The sequence below is a fragment of the Drosophila mauritiana genome, chromosome X (assembly GCF_004382145.1).
Source record: "Drosophila mauritiana strain mau12 chromosome X, ASM438214v1, whole genome shotgun sequence".
Lineage (NCBI taxonomy): Eukaryota > Metazoa > Arthropoda > Insecta > Diptera > Drosophilidae > Drosophila > Drosophila mauritiana.
This window is the reverse complement of record NC_046672.1, coordinates 21386286-21406681: the sequence shown is the minus strand read 5'-3', so window position 1 is coordinate 21406681 and position 20396 is coordinate 21386286. Positions and strand designations below refer to the sequence as shown.

Below are 20396 nucleotides of genomic sequence, written 5' to 3'. Positions count from 1 at the left end.
TTGTGCACAGTGTCTTCAGCTTAAATATTTTAAAAGTACTATACATTTTTGGTCAAAAAATAAACCACGATCATAACAAAAAATTTGTGCGTTAAATTAATAATTTTGTTGCGGGTATGGTTTGAGTTTTATACTATTCTTTTACTGTATTCAAATGTAAGTCAGTCACAAAAAAATTAGAGAATTACCATGAGCACGCTCTAAAAGCTAAAAATTTCTCAAGAAATACAGAAATACTGTTGCAATTTTTAATTTTCGCATTAATTTTTAGACACTTTAAATAGGCATCTTCGTGTTATTTTTATATTATTGTTAATTATTTTAGAAAAAAATCAGTTGTCTGCGCTCATTTTCCGCCGTCTTTCTATCCCTTCACTTGGTTATATTACTATGACCAGTGTGAAATGTCTATAATATATTTAATACAAGAATCGATTTTCAAAATATGTGAAACAAATATCGATATATTTACATATATTCTGATATATGCATTACATCCCTATTTAAGTTTTTCACATCAGCGCAGTAAGCTTATTTCTGTGATTTGAACAGTGAAAAATTAAATTACAAAAACGAAAAAATCAAGATGGAGGGAAATCTTCGTCCACTCGCGGCAAACAACAAGCCATTTGTCTTTGGAGGCATTTACGTAAGAATCTACATTTTTTCCAAGTGTGTGCAGGAGTGTGAGTTTAAACTTCCCTGTGAAGAGATGTGTTCCTAGTGAAAATAGATCACGAAAACAAAAACCATTTTTGGACTCATCCATAATTGATTTGTGAAATAACAAAGTTTTCGATTTTATTTCTATAATTTGCAGCGCACAAAGTGAAAGTGTGTGTATTCATTACAATTGTGAACTCATTTGCAATAGCCACTAAAAGCGGGTTAATCGAAAGTGCAGAGTCTGCACTGCAGATCGTTGTCCGAATTCCACCAGCATCCACAATGCACCCTCCAGCCCACCCCCACCTTTCCCTCTTCCATAGCATTTGTATCCCACCCATTTGGTCAGTGCACTCATTCCACTCCCTTCGTGCTTTCGATCAACCAGAGATGGCTAGCACTGCGATGGTTTCACGCTGGACTTGCGGTTATCGCTAACTTTTATGGCTACTGAAAATGCATTCACCCAAAATTGTAACTAAAATTATTAGTTTTGCGTCAGATAGCAATGCCCATTCACTCCACCGAAAGTGCCCGAAACGAGCCGGCGACCATGAGCTCAGCCGATGACCGAAGGATCCCCATAACTATACTATTCCAAGTCCAAAATGAATTCGTGTTTGATTTGTTTCTTACTAAAATAGAAAAAATTTAACTTATTTTAGAATTGTGTAACTTATAGAGCACTAGTCATTAAAAATTACTCTATTTTTGCATATCGGAGAAAATTCTATTAGAATTTGAATTTGATTTTCTCGAACCTCGCTGCAACAGAATACATTAACGAAAAATTAACTCACCATAAGACTGCATTTATTTCTTAATCGGACTTTGCTGTTTTTAAACCCCTAAAATTAATGAGGTAATTGTTACCCTACCCTAGATCCACAGTAGCTGGGCAGGTGGCTCCGGTGGTGCGGAGCTTCGTTTCGGGGCACTTGGGTCGCAGGAATGGCCATGGCTATTTCCTGAACTATGGTTTTAAGTTGACCAGCCGACCACCCTGACGCTTCCTGGAAATTTGACGACTTGATGGTTTCCGTTGGCCAGCGAGTCGCTTTTCTGTCGACCCACTGGACCAGCCCGTTGCCTTTGCTAACTAATCGGTTAACTCTTTCGCAAACGCAGAATCCCAATGCCACCGTCAAGCCTTTGATCCAAATGCCGTTGCAGGCCGCCAATGTCCAGGAGCAGCAGTCTCCTCCGGTGGCTTCATATCCGACACCGGCCACTCCGGTGGCTGTTCAGCAGCCATCGACTCCTGTCCCCGTTCAAGTGCCGAACTCGTCCGTCCAGCAGGAAAATCCGGATGAGGACGCCATCGCCTCGAAGCTGCCCTTGCCAGTTATCATCAAGGAGGAGCCGATCTCTGTCGAAGATGAACCGTCCGTCGACATTATAGAGGACAATACCAGTGCCAGTACCAGTGCCAGCGGCATCGGGGGCAAGATCCCATTTAAAAAGATCTTCCAAAAGCGCAAGAAGTCGTCTGGTAAGCGTGGAATTCTTTGGTGATCTGTTTTCCCAGACTTTTATCACACACACACACGAATCACTAGAGTTCTTATGGAAGGACAGACTGGAAATTACTCAACATTTTTACAATAACATATATGTCTTTTAACTCGATCGTAGAACGCACTCGGGACAAGAAGCTGCGACAGAACCGCCAGCTGCGCAAGTCCATGCTCCCCAAGAACGCTCTGATGGCCCTCAACGAGGTTAAGGGCGTGACCATCAGCGATTTCACCATCGTCAGCAATACCGACGGGGGATTCACGGCCGTTGTCACTGTGAACTCCAATCAGTACGAGGGCAAGGGTACCTCAAAGATGACAGCCAAGAACGCGGCCTGCGAGAAGGCTTGGCGCGATTTTATAATTGCGAAGATGACGCCTAAGCCTCCCCGTATTCACCAGGTGGAGATAGGTGCGGAGCCAATAGACACTAAAGAGGATGAGGCCGATGCACCGGATGATGATCTGCCCATGTTGAATCTGGCTTCGTTTGCCATCTACAAGCTGTTCGCGGAGTGGGAGCGCGAGGGCTATGTCGTACCCGAGATGCACGCTTCGGCCAATGCTGCCCAGCCGGCCAGAGAGGATGCCGGAACTCCAGTTCCCGCCGCGCCAAAGGAGCTAAAGAAGCCGCCAGTGCGTACGGAGCTACCCTCTGGCTGGGAGACCATGCACCCGGCGACCATTCTTTGCATTGTAGGCCAGCCCACCTCACTATATTCACTGTCAGTAATCAATTCCCCTGCAGATGCGCCCGGAACTCAACTACGTGAACTACGGGTCATCTGGCGACAACGATACCAACGGCATGCAGCATCTGGGAATCACGGTGGACAACCAGGAATTCCACGCCCACGGCAGATCCAAGAAGATCGCCCGTCGCAACGTGGCCGTGAAAGTGTGCAACTCTCTATTCGGCACAAACTTCACCTACGACGACACCACTTAAGACACCAACTCCAGCCGCAGACTCCAACTGCCGACAGCAACACACCTCGCCAACACGCCTCTCTTAACGGCCAGCAATCAGAAGATTGCGTCCCTGACGTCAAATGCGCAACTCAAAGAATTTCTTCTCTGTGAAGGTGAAGAGGCATATTAAACAAGAATTTACCAATTTAGCTTGCATTTGGGACAGCTCTTACTTATGATTTTTTAGGTGGGCCGCAGCCGTTTTCAACCACGAGTAATCTTGAACTGCAAGATTATCCGAATAATTTTAACGCAAGGTTCCTTGGTAATGCTGATGAATTTTTTCCGTGTATTTTGTTACACACTGTTGGCTTGTTTTTTTTTTTTTTTTTGAAAACGCTTCCACAGAAGAGCATTTCGGTGGCAGATTGGGTATCAAATAATAATTATGCTTACCAGTGAATTAAATTTTTTGTCGTTTCTAGATTAAGCTAAATTACTTGATTTTTTAAAACATGAAGACATAAATATATGCATTGAATATAAAATTGTAAAGTGCATTTTGATTTCATGTGTTCATACTCATACACTCATACACATACATCAACACGAAGAATGTTTTTTTTTTTTGAAATCTCTTATTGCTCTAATCTTATGAACTTAATGTGTTGCTTAAAAGATAATATTATGGATACTGTTCCTTAATTATAATGTATACAAATGTAAAATAGCGGGAAATAGGGTCGACAAGATTCGCCAACGAGTTCGGGTGGGCGCTAAGTCTGTCGGCATATCGGCTGCTGTGGCAGTTTATTTGGTCTCCCAGTGGGACAACTTTTAAGTCCTTTTCGATGACTCGGTTGCTCACATACCAGGGTAGCCCAGATGCATGTCGTGCCGCTCGCGATTGTATTACTCCAAGCCCATTGAGCTGAGTCCCGGAGGCACACTCCACACTTGGATTGCGTAGGTCAGTGTTGGACCAATATGGCTTTTATTAAGGGAGCCTCAACTGCCATATGGAGGTTGCTTGAGTGGAAAACCCTGTCCAGCTTTTTCAGCTTCCATGAGGATTTGGCTCTAACTGCCGTGATATGGACTTTTCAACTCAGCGTCCATCAAGGTGAACTCGGAAGTAGCAGTGGGATGAGACGTAGTCAATGGTATTTCCGTCAAAGAGAAGACCTAGGCATATTTGAGGTCGCAGGGTAAATGTGACACAGGCCGACTTAGTGAATGTAATGGATTTGTTCCATTTACCAGTCCATCGCTCGATTGCATGCAGCCATTCCTGAACTGCATTGGGCTGAATTGAAAGGATGAGTGCGACGCAAGCATGGCGGTGTCATCAGTGTAGGTGGCCAGGAGCAGCTGAGCAGGGGAGGCTTCATCGGTGTTGTTGACGGGAGTTGGCATGTCAGCAGTGTACAGGGTATACGGGAAGGGTCCAAGCACACTTCCCTGTGGAACCCCTGCATCAATGTGTTCCAGGCTTGACCGACAGTTTCGTACAGCAACATCGAAGGGCCGATCAGCGATGAAGGAGCTGAGGATGGCATAATGGGCTGCTCGGAGGAGATCTTTCATTTTATATAGCAGACCTTCATGCCACACCTTATCAAACGCTTGTTTCACGTCCAAAAATACGCCGACTGTTCAAAGCTAGTTCTTGTGGGATGTGTTACCTACCTCCGGCAGTTCCATCAAGCGGGTAAGAAAAATTCTCTCAAAAACTTTGGAGAAAGTTGTTAGCAGGATTATCGGTCGGTATGACTCGATCTGTGTTGGTGACTTTCCAGCTTTGGGGATCATTACAATGCGCGCACGTTTTCATTGCCTGGGAAAATTACCTAATCTTAGCATAGCATTAAATATTTTCACAAGAGCACGCACTCCTTTGCGTGGTAAAAATTTCGCAGTTCGGTTGTCTATGCCATAGTAACCAGGGTTTTTTTTGGCTGCAAAGCCTTTAGTTGCATCATTACCTCATGCGGTATGGTATAGGACGTGTCTGAGCGTCGGAGTATGAATATTGCTGGTAAATGCTAGGATCTCCTGTCGCGGTGTATTGTCTTCTGAGGCGTCTTTTGTGGCTAAGCAAGTCCCTAGCCTCCAAGCTTAAAATGGCAGGCCTCTTTATGGCCGTGAGACCAACTTGGTGTAGCCTGCCTTGCAGCTTCAATGATCGCCGATGTGAAGTAGTCGACGTACGCTTCCAGCCTACTGCAAGTGTCAATGAAAATGTTGAGTTCTACAGTAGCCTCGATGTGTTCTTTAAAGATCCGAATTCTCGCTTGTGGAGAAAGCATTTTTTTAACACTTCTAAATGATTGGGCGTCTTCAATCAATGGCAGATGATGGTCAGATAACAGTTCTGTCAGCACTTTCACCCTGATTAGTTGCTGTCTAAAGCCTTTGGAGATCCCAAAATCTATGGCACTTGGAGAGGCAGTTGCACGGTGGGGGTAGCATGTGGCTTCTCCAATTGTGTGTGATGAACTGCCCAGCAATGGCATCTGTCCATCTAAGTGTCGGAGGGCAGTATATTAAGGCAACATTCAAGTTTCCTCTGCTTGCAGTCAGCTGAATAGTTACTTCCTGGATATGATTTTGAGATAGAGTGGCGATGAGAGATATTTGATCTAGCAAGGATGTTGTCTGTCATCCGGATGGTTGGCAGTATGTAGAGTAAAGCCATAGACCAAAGACACTAGAATAACTAGAATATTTTTTGTCCTTGCAATTTAATGTTATTGGGAGCGCTTATTTCTATGTTTATTTTTGTTCGTTTTGTTTTTGGCTGCCGACCGTATACATGAGCATATGGTGTTCTATGCCCAGAGCAATGTATTTTATTTTTAATTATTTCTTGGGTTGCAAGTGTGATAAGTTTCTTAAATCTAAAACTATTTTGTCTAATTTAATTATTTTCCAAGGAGATCATCCTTCCGTCCGTATAATAGCTGTAAAAAAACTTTAGTCGTGCTTAAATATATATACTTGCTTACCTCTGACTAGGATGTATTTCCTGTGAGGGGCCATTCAGGATAATACCTTTTTGTGATTTTCGGTATAGAATGGCCAAGGAAGGACGGGCATTACATGATCCTTCACCACAGTTGAGGATCGAGCGAAAGCTCGTAGCACGCAATCATATCGATAATCGTCACAATGAAATAAGGCTGAGATTCCAGGACAAGAGCACCACCCACATAACCGACAAGGAGCAGGTGGACCTTTGCGCGTGCGTCTTGGAATCAGAGAACTGCAAAGGTGGCATTTTTTACCACTCGACTCACATCCAACAATTTTGTGTGCGGGTGATACCCGCCACGCACATCGTGGGTACTTATGGTACAAACCAAAGACACTAGAATAACAAGATGCGTAACGGCCATACAAATTTTTGGCACGCGATTTTTTGGCCGTGGCTCTAGAGGTGGCTCCAGGCTCTCTTGAGTTTTTGTTCGAGAGAGAAAGAGCGGAGAGCGCTACAACAAACAGCTCTTTTCTACGCATACAGTGATAGCATACAACTGTATGTGTGCACACGTATGCTCATGTATTGTAAATTTGACAAAATATGCCCTTCACCTTAGAAGTTCGTTGACTTTAAATCTATATTATTTTTTATCAATTGGCACCATGCGAAAAATTCTTGTTTTGCATTGCCTCAACGTTATTATTATTTAAATAAAGCTTAGAAATAGTAATAGACGAATCTATGTACATCACAAAATAAATTTCGAAAATGACTTTATATTAGAATACTTGTCATTAGGGTATTCAGCTTGCGGCGTGAGAAAAATTAATAAGGCAATGATTGTTGAGTGCTTGTGTCCGCACTTCGTGCCTGTTTTCATATTTTTATTTATTTTATTAATTTTTATTTTCTACTACGTATTATTATTTTTTATGAAATATTATTATGAAATATTATTATTTTTATTATTTATTAATAAAATTATTATTTTTTTATGAAATTAAAAAATAATTATTATTTTTATGAAATATTTATTTCTCAATGTTATGTCTTCTTTTTGGAAAATTTATGTTTCAAATTACAGTAGTTATAATAATTTCCTTTGTATTTGCTTTAATTATTATTATAATAATTATTATAATAGTCAGGGAATTTTTATTTTATTTCATCATATTGCTACGAAATTGGCCACAACTCCAAATATGTAAATTCGTTTCTTCGATCAGAATTGATTTCGGCCCGAAAATCGTCTTCTAGCACAACACGCACACATATACGCGTTCTCGTCTCTTGTTTTTACTCACACAAGCAAGCAAATTCTATTTTTATATTTCTTACGCTCTCAACGTGAGCGAGCGGAAAGAGAGCAAATTTGGCCTTCACCAAAAAAGTGGCTGCATAGTGCCAAACGAATGTATGGCCGTTACGCATCTTGTTATTCTAGTGTCTTTGGTAAAACACTCGAATATTTTGTATTGCCGCAAGTAGGGTGTCAAAAAACACAGGGGTGCCTAGAGACCGAGTGTTTTTCGGGTGGACGTAGAGTGCCAGTGGCGGGCTGCAGTTCTCTGCTTGGAATATCTTCAAAAAACCACCCGAGCCTTACGCTATGTTCGTCGGATTTCAACGGTTGGCGAGCTCAGTTAGCTGTCGCTTTACATTTCCCTAAATATAGGTTTATAAGAACTATATTTTTAAAATTTCCTGTTTTGTACTTACAATATTTAAGGTATGAACATTATGAAAATATATCGAAAAATGGTTCAAAAATAAGTTATTAGGCAAATCGATCTTGCAAATTTACAAGATTAATACAAATGTGAAAAAAAATCAACACATTTTTCAAAAGTGTGGGCGTGGTAGTTTTATGCGGTTTGTAAATAAACTTGCGCAACATCTATGTCTCTAAAATCTGTATGCTGAATCTCAACCTTCTATCTTTTATATTTCCTGAGATCTCGACGTTCATACGGACAGACGGTCATCGCTTGATCGACTCGGCTATTGATCCTGATCAAGAATACATATAATTTATATAGTCGGCAACGCTTCCTTCTGCTTGTTATATACTTTTCAACAAATCTAGTATAGCTCTACGAGTAAAAGGTATAAAAATTGTATCATTTTGTTTCAGATATTACAATGTAAACATAGATCTATAGTTACCTTGTGGTTTTATTTGATCCGGGTTTGTCTTCATTGTCAATAGTTTTGTGACTTGAGCAGCGAAAAATTAAATTGGATTTTTTGTAAGTGGGTGTATATGAGTTCTCTGTAGTCCATGATTACAAAACGAGTCGTGCTTTCCCATGGTCTTTTGTTCGTCTGCCCGATTGTATGAACTTTGGAACATCGCGAACCTTAAGTGCTAGTTGGGACTAAGCCTGTATGCAGCGCAGGTTGACTACTGCTTCAATTTTCGTAAATTAATAAAAACCGCGATCTGTCCATTTCCGTCCGTATAAATTTCTAGATCTGAGGAACTATAAAAAGTCAGGGCGTTGAGACTTATGCTCCAGATTCTAGAGCAGTTTGTCCAAAACTGCCATGCCAAAACTTTTCAAAAATGTTCCCATTTTTTTCAGAAAATTATTTGTCTTGGAGCTTTCTATAGATATGCCAAAAGAATGTCGAAAATTCTCCATCGAACTACCACTATCTGAGTAACAGTATCTTAGCTTACTTTGAGGAATAATAGTATTTGTTTAATATATGCAATATATTAAAAACTGGGCTAATAATCCCAACCCAGATAGTTAATTCACTTAATTCGGTGTTAATTTTTATAAATTCGCATACTTTCGTATTGCTGTGGTTGAGGAAACGCAAAACTCTTGTTAAAACAGTGTGAACACCTTTTCTGTTTTTCGTTGATTGGAACCTTCTAGATTTCGCCCACGCTGCGGACTGTCAAATTGTGCTTGCAAGTCATAAAAAAGATTTAATACGTTAAAGCATTGCTTTTTTAAACTCGTTAAGAAACAAAGAATTAAGTTTTTATATATTATTTTAAATTTTTGGACACTTCAAATACCGATCTATTCACTTGGTTATATTACTATGGCTAGTGTGAAATGTCTATAATATAGTTAATACAAAAATCGATTTTCGAATTATTTACAAAATACATACATATAGCTTGACATGACATCCCTACTTTAGTTTTTCATAACAGTGCATTAAGGTTGCCTCTGTGATTAGAGCGGTGAAAAATTAAATTAGAAAAAACAGAAAAATCAAGATGAAGCGAAATCGTCATCCATTTGCTGCAAACAACAAGCCATTTGTCTTTGGAGGCATTTACGTAAGAATCTCTGAATATTTTGCAAGTGTGTGCAGGACTGTGAGTTTAGAGTTCCCTGTGACGTCACGAAGAGATGTATTCCGAGTGAAAATACATCACGAAAACAAAAACCATTGTTGGACTTATCCATATTTGATTTGTGAAATAACAGAGTTTTCGATTTTATTTCTATAATTTGCAGCGCACAAAATGAGTGTGTGTGCTCACCACAATTGTGAATTCATTTGCAATAGCCACTAAAAGCGGGTTAATCGAAAGTGCAGACCGATGTCCGAATTCCACCAGCATCCACAATGCACCCTCCAGCCCACCCCCACCTTTCCCTCTTCCATAGCATTTGTATCCCACCCATTTGGTCAGTGCACTCATTCCACTCCCTTCGTGCTTTCGATCAACCAGAGATGGCTAGCACTGCGATGGTTTCACGCTGGACTTGCGGTTATCGCTAACTTTTATGGCTACTGAAAATGCATTCACCCAAAATTGTAACTAAAATTATTAGTTTTGCGTCAGATAGCAATGCCCATTCACTCCACCGAAAGTGCCCGAAACGAGCCGGCGACCATGAGCTCAGCCGATGACCGAAGGATCCCCATAACTATACTATTCCAAGTCCAAAATGAATTCGTGTTTGATTTGTTTCTTACTAAAATAGAAAAAATTTAACTTATTTTAGAATTGTGTAACTTATAGAGCACTAGTCATTAAAAATTACTCTATTTTTGCATATCGGAGAAAATTCTATTAGAATTTGAATTTGATTTTCTCGAACCTCGCTGCAACAGAATACATCAGCGAAAAATTAACTCACCATGAGACTGAATTTATTTGTTAATCGGACTTTGCCGTTTTTAACCCCTTGAATTGAATGAGGGAATAGTTACCCTACTAGTAGAGTACACCTGATTTCCATAGATTAGCATAGACTACCAGGTCCCGGAGTCCTTGGCTGGATGCGATGACCGGAGACCCACAGTCGCTGGGCAGGTGACTCCGCTGCTGCAGAGCTTCGTTTCAGGGCACTTGGGTCGCAGGAATGGCCATGGCTAGTTCCTGAACTATGGTTTTAAGTAGACCAGCCGACCACCCTGACGCTTCCGGGTAACTTGACGACTTGATGGTTTCCGTTGGCCAGCGAGTCGCTTTTCTGTCGACCCACTTGACCAGCTCGCTGCAAGTGATTTTGTCTAGGGTAGCCAGGCGGAACCCGTTGCCTTCGCTAACTAATCGGCTAATGAAAATCTTTCGCAAACGCAGAATCCCAATGCCACCGTCAAGCCTTTGATCCAAATGCCGTTGCAGGCCGCCAATGTCCAGGAGCAGCAGTCTCCTCCGGTGGCTTCATATCCGACACCGGCCACTCCGGTGGCTGTTCAGCAGCCATCGACTCCTGTCCCCGTTCAAGTGCCGAACTCGTCCGTCCAGCAGCAAAATCCGGATGTGGACGCCATCGCCTCGAAGCTGCCCTTGCCAGTTATCATCAAGGAGGAGCCGATCTCTGTCGAAGATGAACCGTCCGTCGACATTATAGAGGACAATACCAGTGCCAGTACCAGTGCCAGCGGCATCGGGGGCAAGATCCCATTTAAAAAGATCTTCCAAAAGCGCAAGAAGTCGTCTGGTAAGCGTGGAATTCTTTAGTGATCAGTTTTCCCAGACTTTTATCACACACACACACGAATCACTAGAGTTCTTATGGAAGGACCGACTGGAAATTACTTAACATTTTTACAATAACATATATGTCTTTTAACTCGATCGTAGAACGCACTCGGGACAAGAAGCTGCGACAGAACCGCCAGCTGCGCAAGTCCATGCTCCCCAAGAACGCTCTGATGGCCCTCAACGAGGTTAAGGGCGTGACCATCAGCGATTTCACCATCGACAGCAATACCGACGGGGGATTCACGGCCATTGTCACTGTGAACTCCAATCAGTACGAGGGCAAGGGTACCTCAAAGATGACAGCCAAGAACGCGGCCTGCGAGAAGGCTTGGCGCGATTTTATAATTGCGAAGATGACGCCTAAACCTCCCCGTATTCACCAGGTGGAGATAGGTGCGGAGCCAATAGACACTAACGATGATGAGGCCGATGCACCGGATGATGATCTGCCCATGTTGAATCTGGCTTCGTTTGCCATCTACAAGCTGTTCGCGGAGTGGGAGCGCGAAGGCTATGTCGTACCCGAGATGCACGCTTCGGCCAATGCTGCCCAGCAGGCCGGAGGGGATGCCGGAACTCCAGTTCCCGCCGCGCCGAAGGAGCCAAAGAAGCCGCCAGTGCGTACGGAGCTACCCTCTGGCTGGGAGACCATGCACCCGGCGACCATTCTTTGCATTGTAGGCCAGCCCACCTCACTATATTCACTGTCAGTAATCAATTTCCCTGCAGATGCGACCGGGACTCAGCTACTCGGACTACGGGTCATCTGGCGACAAGACCAACGGCATGCAGCATCTGGGAATCACGGTGGACAACCAGGAATTCCACGCTCACGGCAGATCCAAGAAGATCGCCCGTCGCAACGTGGCCGTGAAAGTGTGCAACTCTCTGTTCGGCACAAACTTCGCCTACGGCGACACCGCTTAAGACACCAACTCCAACTGCCGACAGCAACACACCTCGCCAACACGCCTCTCTTAACGGCCAGCAATCAGAAGATTGCGTCCCTGACGTCAAATGCGCAACTCAAAGAATTCCTTCTCTGTGAAGGTGAAGAGGCATATTAAACAAGAATTTACCAATTTAGCTTGCATTTGGGACAGCTCTTACTTATGATTTTTTAGGTGGGCCGCAGCCGTTTTCAACCACGAGTAATCTTGAACTGCAAGATTATCCGAATAATTTTAACGCAAGGTTCCTTGGTAATGCTGATTAATTTTTTCCGTGTATTTTGTTACACACTGTTGGCTTGTTTTTTTTTTTTTTTTTTTTGAAAACGCTTCTACAGAAGAGCATTTCGGTGGCAGATTGGGTATCAAATAATAATTATGCTTACCAGTGAATTAAATTTTTTGTCGTTTCTAGATTAAGCTAAATTACTTGATTTTTTAAAACATGAAGACATAAATATATGCATTGAATATAAAATTGTAAAGTGCATTTTGATTTCTTGTGTTCATACTCATACAGAATCAACACGAAGAATGTTTTTTTTTTTGAAATCTCTTATTGCTCTAATCTTATGAACTTAATGTGTTGCTTAAAAGATAATATTATGGATACTGTTCCTTAATTATAATGTATACAAATGTAAAATAGCGGGAAATAGGGTCGACAAGATTCGCCAACGAGTTCGGGTGGGCGCTAAGTCTGTCGGCATATCGGCTGCTGTGGCAGTTTATTTGGTCTCCCAGTGGGACAACTTTTAAGTCCTTTTCGATGACTCGGTTGCTCACATACCAGGGTAGCCCAGATGCATGTCGTGCCGCTCGCGATTGTATTACTCCAAGCCCATTGAGCTGAGTCCCGGAGGCACACTCCACACTTGGATTGCGTAGGTCAGTGTTGGACCTAATATGGCTTTTATTAAGGGAGCCTCAACTGCCATATGGAGGTTGCTTGAGTGGAAAACCCTGTCCAGCTTTTTCAGCTTCCATGAGGATTTGGCTCTAACTGCCGTGATATGGACTTTTCAACTCAGCGTCCATCAAGGTGAACTCGGAAGTAGCAGTGGGATGAGACGTAGTCAATGGTATTTCCGTCAAAGAGAAGACCTAGGCATATTTGAGGTCGCAGGGTAAATGTGACACAGGCCGACTTAGTGAATGTAATGGATTTGTTCCATTTACCAGTCCATCGCTCGATTGCATGCAGCCATTCCTGAACTGCATTGGGCTGAATTGAAAGGATGAGTGCGACGCAAGCATGGCGGTGTCATCAGTGTAGGTGGCCAGGAGCAGCTGAGCAGGGGAGGCTTCATCGGTGTTGTTGACGGGAGTTGGCATGTCAGCAGTGTACAGGGTATACGGGAAGGGTCCAAGCACACTTCCCTGTGGAACCCCTGCATCAATGTGTTCCAGGCTTGACCGACAGTTTCGTACAGCAACATCGAAGGGCCGATCAGCGATGAAGGAGCTGAGGATGGCATAATGGGCTGCTCGGAGGAGATCTTTCATTTTATATAGCAGACCTTCATGCCACACCTTATCAAACGCTTGTTTCACGTCCAAAAATACGCCGACTGTTCAAAGCTAGTTCTTGTGGGATGTGTTACCTACCTCCGGCAGTTCCATCAAGCGGGTAAGAAAAATTCTCTCAAAAACTTTGGAGAAAGTTGTTAGCAGGATTATCGGTCGGTATGACTCGATCTGTGTTGGTGACTTTCCAGCTTTGGGGATCATTACAATGCGCGCACGTTTTCATTGCCTGGGAAAATTACCTAATCTTAGCATAGCATTAAATATTTTCACAAGAGCACGCACTCCTTTGCGTGGTAAAAATTTCGCAGTTCGGTTGTCTATGCCATAGTAACCAGGGTTTTTTTTGGCTGCAAAGCCTTTAGTTGCATCATTACCTCATGCGGTATGGTATAGGACGTGTCTGAGCGTCGGAGTATGAATATTGCTGGTAAATGCTAGGATCTCCTGTCGCGGTGTATTGTCTTCTGAGGCGTCTTTTGTGGCTAAGCAAGTCCCTAGCCTCCAAGCTTAAAATGGCAGGCCTCTTTATGGCCGTGAGACCAACTTGGTGTAGCCTGCCTTGCAGCTTCAATGATCGCCGATGTGAAGTAGTCGACGTACGCTTCCAGCCTACTGCAAGTGTCAATGAAAATGTTGAGTTCTACAGTAGCCTCGATGTGTTCTTTAAAGATCCGAATTCTCGCTTGTGGAGAAAGCATTTTTTTAACACTTCTAAATGATTGGGCGTCTTCAATCAATGGCAGATGATGGTCAGATAACAGTTCTGTCAGCACTTTCACCCTGATTAGTTGCTGTCTAAAGCCTTTGGAGATCCCAAAATCTATGGCACTTGGAGAGGCAGTTGCACGGTGGGGGTAGCATGTGGCTTCTCCAATTGTGTGTGATGAACTGCCCAGCAATGGCATCTGTCCATCTAAGTGTCGGAGGGCAGTATATTAAGGCAACATTAAAGTTTCCTCTGCTTGCAGTCAGCTGAATAGTTACTTCCTGGATATGATTTTGAGATAGAGTGGCGATGAGAGATATTTGATCTAGCAAGGATCGGCGCCCCCTCGTGTTGTCTGTCATCCGGATGGTTGGTAGTATGTAGGGTAAAGCCATTGACCCTGAAGTTTGTCCGGGAGGAGAGTGGGTTTCTGACGAAATTTTGTCAGTGTATCGCAGCACGGTTTGGGTCCGTGCTAGTTGGGTATTCTGGTTTCCGACCCACAAACCTCTTTCTTTTCGTTGTTGTTTCCCGTAGAATTTCAATCACTCAATTATATCGAAACATTTTCGAGTTTAAACTAATTAGTGAACACTGCATTTATTAATTGTTTTAAATGCGCACGTGCATTAATTGTAATGCCTTTCTTCTTATTTAATTTTAAAATTCAAATTGTCACATGTGTATATGTGCACATGTGGAAACGTGAAAAAAACAATTATATTAGAAATGCTGTCTAAGTTTTCTCGTTAAGAATGTTCTTAAAATAGGTGCTATACAAATTTGACACTAGTTCATCGTCAGTGTACAATTTACATATTCGTGGACACCGTAAATTGATTTTAGTCAGGTGCTTGTACCGAAGTGAAGAAAAGTTTTGCGACATTATTTGGTATATAAATATATTATCGGATTCCAAACGGCTTGCGAGCTCAGTTAGCTGTCGACTTACATTTCCCTAAGCCTATAAAAATTAAAATTTGTAAGAAGTTTTCCTGTTTTGTATTTATAATATTTTAGGTATGCAAGCACACTTAATCTTTTATTAAGTCCTGTTTCGTCTTTGGTACAATGTTGTTCAATTCCTTCTCTTAGAAGCGTTTTATTTGGGTGGACCTCAGTTAAAAAAATTGTACCATTTTATTTCAGATATCCCAATTTAAACATAGATCTGTAGTTTAGTGTAGTGATGTTGTGTATATATGTTTGTATTGAGTTCTCTGTAGTCCAGGATCACAAAACGAGTCGTGCTGTCCCATGGTCTTTTGTCCTCGCGAACCTTAAAGGCTAGTTGGGCTAAGCCTGTATGCCTATGCAGCGCAGGTTGACTACTGCTTAAATTTTCGTAAAATAATAAAATCCGCGATCTGTCCATTTCCGTCCGTATGAATTTCTAGATCTGAGGAACTATAAAAAGTCAGGGCGTTGAGACTTATGCTCCAGATTCTAGAGCAGTTGATGCAGCAAGTTTGTCCAAAAACTGCCATGCCAACCCTTTTCAAAAATATTCCCATTTTTTTCTGAAAATTATTTGTCTTGGCACTTTCTATAGATGTGCAAAAAGAATGTCGAAAATTCTCCATCGAACTACCACTATCTGAGTTACAGGTATCTTACCTTACTTTGACGAATAATATTATTTGTTTAATATATGAAAAATATTAAAAACTGGGCGATTAATCCCAACCCAGATAGTTAATTCACTTAATTCGGTGTTAATTTTCATAAATTCGCATACTTTCCTATTGCTGTGGTTGAGGAAACGCAAAACTCTTGTTAAAACAGTGTGAACACATTTTCTGTTTTTCGTTGATTGGAACCTTATAGATTTTGCCCACGCTGCGGACTGCCAAATTGTGTTTGCAAGTCATGAAAACGATTTAATACGTTATCGCATTGCCATTTTCTAACTCGTCGTTTGTGCACAGTGTCTTCAGCTTAAATATTTTAAAAGTACTATACATTTGTGGTCAAAAAATAAACCACGATCATAACAAAAATTTTGTGCGTTAAATTAATAATTTTGTTGCGGGTATGGTTTGAGTTTTAGACTATTCTTTTACTGTATTCAAATGTAAGTCAGTCACAAAAAAATGAGGGAATTACCATGCACACGCTCTAAAAGCTAAAAATTTCTCAAGAAATACAGAAATACTGTTACAATTTTTAATTTTCGCATTAATTTTTATACACTTTAAATAGGCATCTTCGTATATTATTGTTAATTATTTTAGAAAAAAAATCAGTTGTCTGCGCTCATTTTCCGCCGTCTTTCTATCCCTTCACTTGGTTATATTACTATGACCAGTGTGAAATGTCTATAATATATTTAATACAAGAATCGATTTTCAAAATATGTGAAACAAATATCGATATATTCTGATATATGCATTACATCCCTATTTAGGTTTTTCCCATCAGCGCAGTAAGCTTATCTCTGGGATTGAACAGTGAAAAATTAAATTACAAAAACGAAAAAATCAAGATGGAGGGAAATCTTTGTCCACTCGCGGAAAACAACAAGCCAGTCTTTGGAGGCATTTACGTAAGAATCTACATTTTTTCCAAGTGTGTGCAGGAGTGTGAGTTTAAACTTCCCTGTGAAGAGATGTGTTCCTAGTGAAAATAGATCACGAAAACAAAAACCATTGTTGGACTCATCCATAATTGATTTGTGAAATAACAAAGTTTTCGATTTTATTTCTATAATTTGCAGCGCACAAAGTGAAAGTGTGTGTATTCATTACAATTGTGAACTCATTTGCAATAGCCACTAAAAGCGGGTTAATCGAAAGTGCAGAGTCTGCACTGCAGATCGTTGTCCGAATTCCACCAGCATCCACAATGCACCCTCCAGCCCACCCCCACCTTTCCCTCTTCCATAGCATTTGTATCCCACCCATTTGGTCAGTGCACTCATTCCACTCCCTTCGTGCTTTCGATCAACCAGAGATGGCTAGCACTGCGATGGTTTCACGCTGGACTTGCGGTTATCGCTAACTTTTATGGCTACTGAAAATGCATTCACCCAAAATTGTAACTAAAATTATTAGTTTTGCGTCAGATAGCAATGCCCATTCACTCCACCGAAAGTGCCCGAAACGAGCCGGCGACCATGAGCTCAGCCGATGACCGAAGGATCCCCATAACTATACTATTCCAAGTCCAAAATGAATTCGTGTTTGATTTGTTTCTTACTAAAATAGAAAAAATTTAACTTATTTTAGAATTGTGTAACTTATAGAGCACTAGTCATTAAAAATTACTCTATTTTTGCATATCGGAGAAAATTCTATTAGAATTTGAATTTGATTTTCTCGAACCTCGCTGCAACAGAATACATTAACGAAAAATTAACTCACCATAAGACTGCATTTATTTCTTAATCGGACTTTGCTGTTTTTAAACCCCTAAAATTAATGAGGGAATTGTTACCCTACCCTAGATCCACAGTAGCTGGGCAGGTGGCTCCGCTGGTGCGGAGCTTCGTTTCGGGGCACTTGGGTCGCAGGAATGGCCATGGCTATTTCCTGAACTATGGTTTTAAGTTGACCAGCCGACCACCCTGACGCTTCCTGGAAATTTGACGACTTGATGGTTTCCGTTGGCCAGCGAGTCGCTTTTCTGTCGACCCACTGGACCAGCCCGTTGCCTTTGCTAACTAATCGGTTAACTCTTTCGCAAACGCAGAATCCCAATGCCACCGTCAAGCCTTTGATCCAAATGCCGTTGCAGGCCGCCAATGTCCAGGAGCAGCAGTCTCCTCCGGTGGCTTCATATCCGACACCGGCCACTCCGGTGGCTGTTCAGCAGCCATCGACTCCTGTCCCCGTTCAAGTGCCGAACTCGTCCGTCCAGCAGGAAAATCCGGATGAGGACGCCATCGCCTCGAAGCTGCCCTTGCCAGTTATCATCAAGGAGAAGCCGATCTCTGGCGACGATGAACCGTCCGTCGACATTATAGAGGACAATACCAGTGCCAGCGGCATCGGAGGCAAGATCCCATTTAAAAAGATCTTCCAAAAGCGCAAGAAGTCGTCTGGTAAGCGTGGAATTCTTTGGTGATCTGTTTTCCCAGACTTTTATCACACACACACACGAATCACTAGAGTTCTTATGGAAGGACAGACTGGAAATTACTCAACATTTTTACAATAACATATATGTCTTTTAACTCGATCGTAGAACGCACTCGGGACAAGAAGCTGCGACAGAACCGCCAGCTGCGCAAGTCCATGCTCCCCAAGAACGCTCTGATGGCCCTCAACGAGGTTAAGGGCGTGACCATCAGCGATTTCACCATCGTCAGCAATACCGACGGGGGATTCACGGCCGTTGTCACTGTGAACTCCAATCAGTACGAGGGCAAGGGTACCTCAAAGATGACAGCCAAGAACGCGGCCTGCGAGAAGGCTTGGCGCGATTTTATAATTGCGAAGATGACGCCTAAGCCTCCCCGTATTCACCAGGTTGAGATAGGTGCGGAGCCAATAGACACTAAAGAGGATGAGGCCGATGCACCGGATGATGATCTGCCCATGTTGAATCTGGCTTCGTTTGCCATCTACAAGCTGTTCGCGGAGTGGGAGCGCGAGGGCTATGTCGTACCCGAGATGCACGCTTCGGCCAATGCTGCCCAGCCGGCCGGAGAGGATGCCGGAACTCCAGTTCCCGCCGCGCCGAAGGAGCTAAAGAAGCCGCCAGTGCGTACGGAGCTACCCTCTGGCTGGGAGACCATGCACCCGGCGACCATTCTTTGCATTGTAGGCCAGCCCACCTCACTATATTCACTGTCAGTAATCAATTCCCCTGCAGATGCGCCCGGAACTCAACTACGTGAACTACGGGTCATCTGGCGACAATACCAACGGCATGCAGCATCTGGGAATCACGGTGGACAACCAGGAATTCCACGCCCACGGCAGATCCAAGAAGATCGCCCGTCGCAACGTGGCCGTGAAAGTGTGCAACTCTCTATTCGGCACAAACTTCACCTACGACGACACCACTTAAGACACCAACTCCAGCCGCAGACTCCAACTGCCGACAGCAACACACCTCGCCAACACGCCTCTCTTAACGGCCAGCAATCAGAAGATTGCGTCCCTGACGTCAAATGCGCAACTCAAAGAATTCCTTCTCTGTGAAGGTGAAGAGGCATATTAAACAAGAATTTACCAATTTAGCTTGCATTTGGGACAGCTCTTACTTATGATTTTTTAGGTGGGCCGCAGCCGTTTTCAACCACGAGTAATCTTGAACTGCAAGATTATCCGAATAATTTTAACGCAAGGTTCCTTGGTAATGCTGATTAATTTTTTCCGTGTATTTTGTTACACACTGTTGGCTTGTTTTTTTTTTTTTTTTTTTGAAAACGCTTCCACAGAAGAGCATTTCGGTGGCAGATTGGGTATCAAATAATAATTATGCTTACCAGTGAATTAAATTTTTTGTCGTTTCTAGATTAAGCTAAATTACTTGATTTTTTAAAACATGAAGACATAAATATATGCATTGAATATAAAATTGTAAAGTGCATTTTGATTTCTTGTGTTCATACTCATACAGAATCAACACGAAGAATGTTTTTTTTTTTGAAATCTCTTATTGCTCTAATCTTATGAACTTAATGTGTTGCTTAAAAGATAATATTATGGATACTGTTCCTTAATTATAATGTATACAAATGTAAAATAGCGGGAAATAGGGTCGACAAGATTCGCCAACGAGTTCGGGTGGGCGCTAAGTCTGTCGGCATATCGGCTGCTGTGGAAGTTTATTTGGTCTCCCAGTGGGACAACTTTTAAGTCCTTTTCGATGACTCGGTTGCTCACATACCAGGGTAGCCCAGATGCATGTCGTGCCGCTCGCGATTGTATTACTCCAAGCCCATTGAGCTGAGTCCCGGAGGCACACTCCACACTTGGATTGCGTAGGTCAGTGTTGGACCTAATATGGCTTTTATTAAGGGAGCCTTAACTGCCATATGGAGGTTGCTTGAGTGGAAAAGCCTGTCCAGCTTTTTCAGCTTCCATGAGGATTTGGCTCTAACTGCCGTGATATGGGCTTTTCAACTCAGCGTCCATCAAGGTGAACTCCGAAGTAGCAGTGGGATGAGACATAGTCAATGGTATTTCCGTCAAAGAGAAGACCTAGGCATGTT

The 20396-nt window shown here is 42.5% G+C and overlaps 3 protein-coding genes across 10 annotated transcripts; all 3 read left to right on the top strand.

Annotated features, from left to right (window-relative positions):
• Nucleotides 1-500: 500 nt before the first annotated feature.
• LOC117147765 (double-stranded RNA-specific editase 1-like) lies at nt 501-3149 on the top strand. 4 transcript variants are annotated; one of them, XM_033314793.1, is made up of 5 exons: nt 550-649; nt 821-1682; nt 1795-2158; nt 2302-2879; nt 2932-3149. In XM_033314793.1, exons 3-5 carry the CDS (start codon nt 1828-1830, stop codon nt 3130-3132), a joined length of 1110 nt encoding a protein of 369 aa, XP_033170684.1. In that variant the 5' UTR covers nt 550-649; nt 821-1682; nt 1795-1827; the 3' UTR covers nt 3133-3149. The 4 variants fall into 4 exon arrangements, with proteins under 4 accessions (XP_033170683.1, XP_033170682.1, XP_033170684.1 ...); XM_033314794.1 differs by having other exon boundaries at nt 572-649; nt 821-836; XM_033314792.1 differs by lacking the exon at nt 821-1682 and having other exon boundaries at nt 501-649.
• Nucleotides 3150-9232: 6083 nt separating this feature from the next.
• Nucleotides 9233-11988, top strand: LOC117147767 (double-stranded RNA-specific editase 1-like). Of its 2 annotated transcripts, XM_033314800.1 has the most exons (5): nt 9279-9382; nt 9564-10574; nt 10640-11003; nt 11147-11724; nt 11777-11988. In XM_033314800.1, the coding sequence occupies exons 2-5, from the start codon at nt 10500-10502 to the stop codon at nt 11972-11974; spliced, it is 1215 nt and encodes a 404-aa protein (XP_033170691.1). In that variant the 5' UTR covers nt 9279-9382; nt 9564-10499; the 3' UTR covers nt 11975-11988. The 2 variants fall into 2 exon arrangements, with proteins under 2 accessions (XP_033170692.1, XP_033170691.1); XM_033314801.1 differs by lacking the exon at nt 9564-10574 and having other exon boundaries at nt 9233-9382.
• On the top strand, nt 9347-19343 carry LOC117147766 (double-stranded RNA-specific editase 1-like). 4 transcript variants are annotated; one of them, XM_033314797.1, is made up of 5 exons: nt 9347-9382; nt 16950-17811; nt 17924-18275; nt 18419-18996; nt 19049-19343. In XM_033314797.1, exons 3-5 carry the CDS (start codon nt 17957-17959, stop codon nt 19244-19246), a joined length of 1095 nt encoding a protein of 364 aa, XP_033170688.1. In that variant the 5' UTR covers nt 9347-9382; nt 16950-17811; nt 17924-17956; the 3' UTR covers nt 19247-19343. The 4 variants fall into 4 exon arrangements, with proteins under 4 accessions (XP_033170688.1, XP_033170686.1, XP_033170687.1 ...); XM_033314798.1 differs by lacking the exon at nt 9347-9382 and adding an exon at nt 16703-16778 and having other exon boundaries at nt 16950-16965; XM_033314795.1 differs by having other exon boundaries at nt 16950-18275.
• Nucleotides 19344-20396: the final 1053 nt, after the last annotated feature.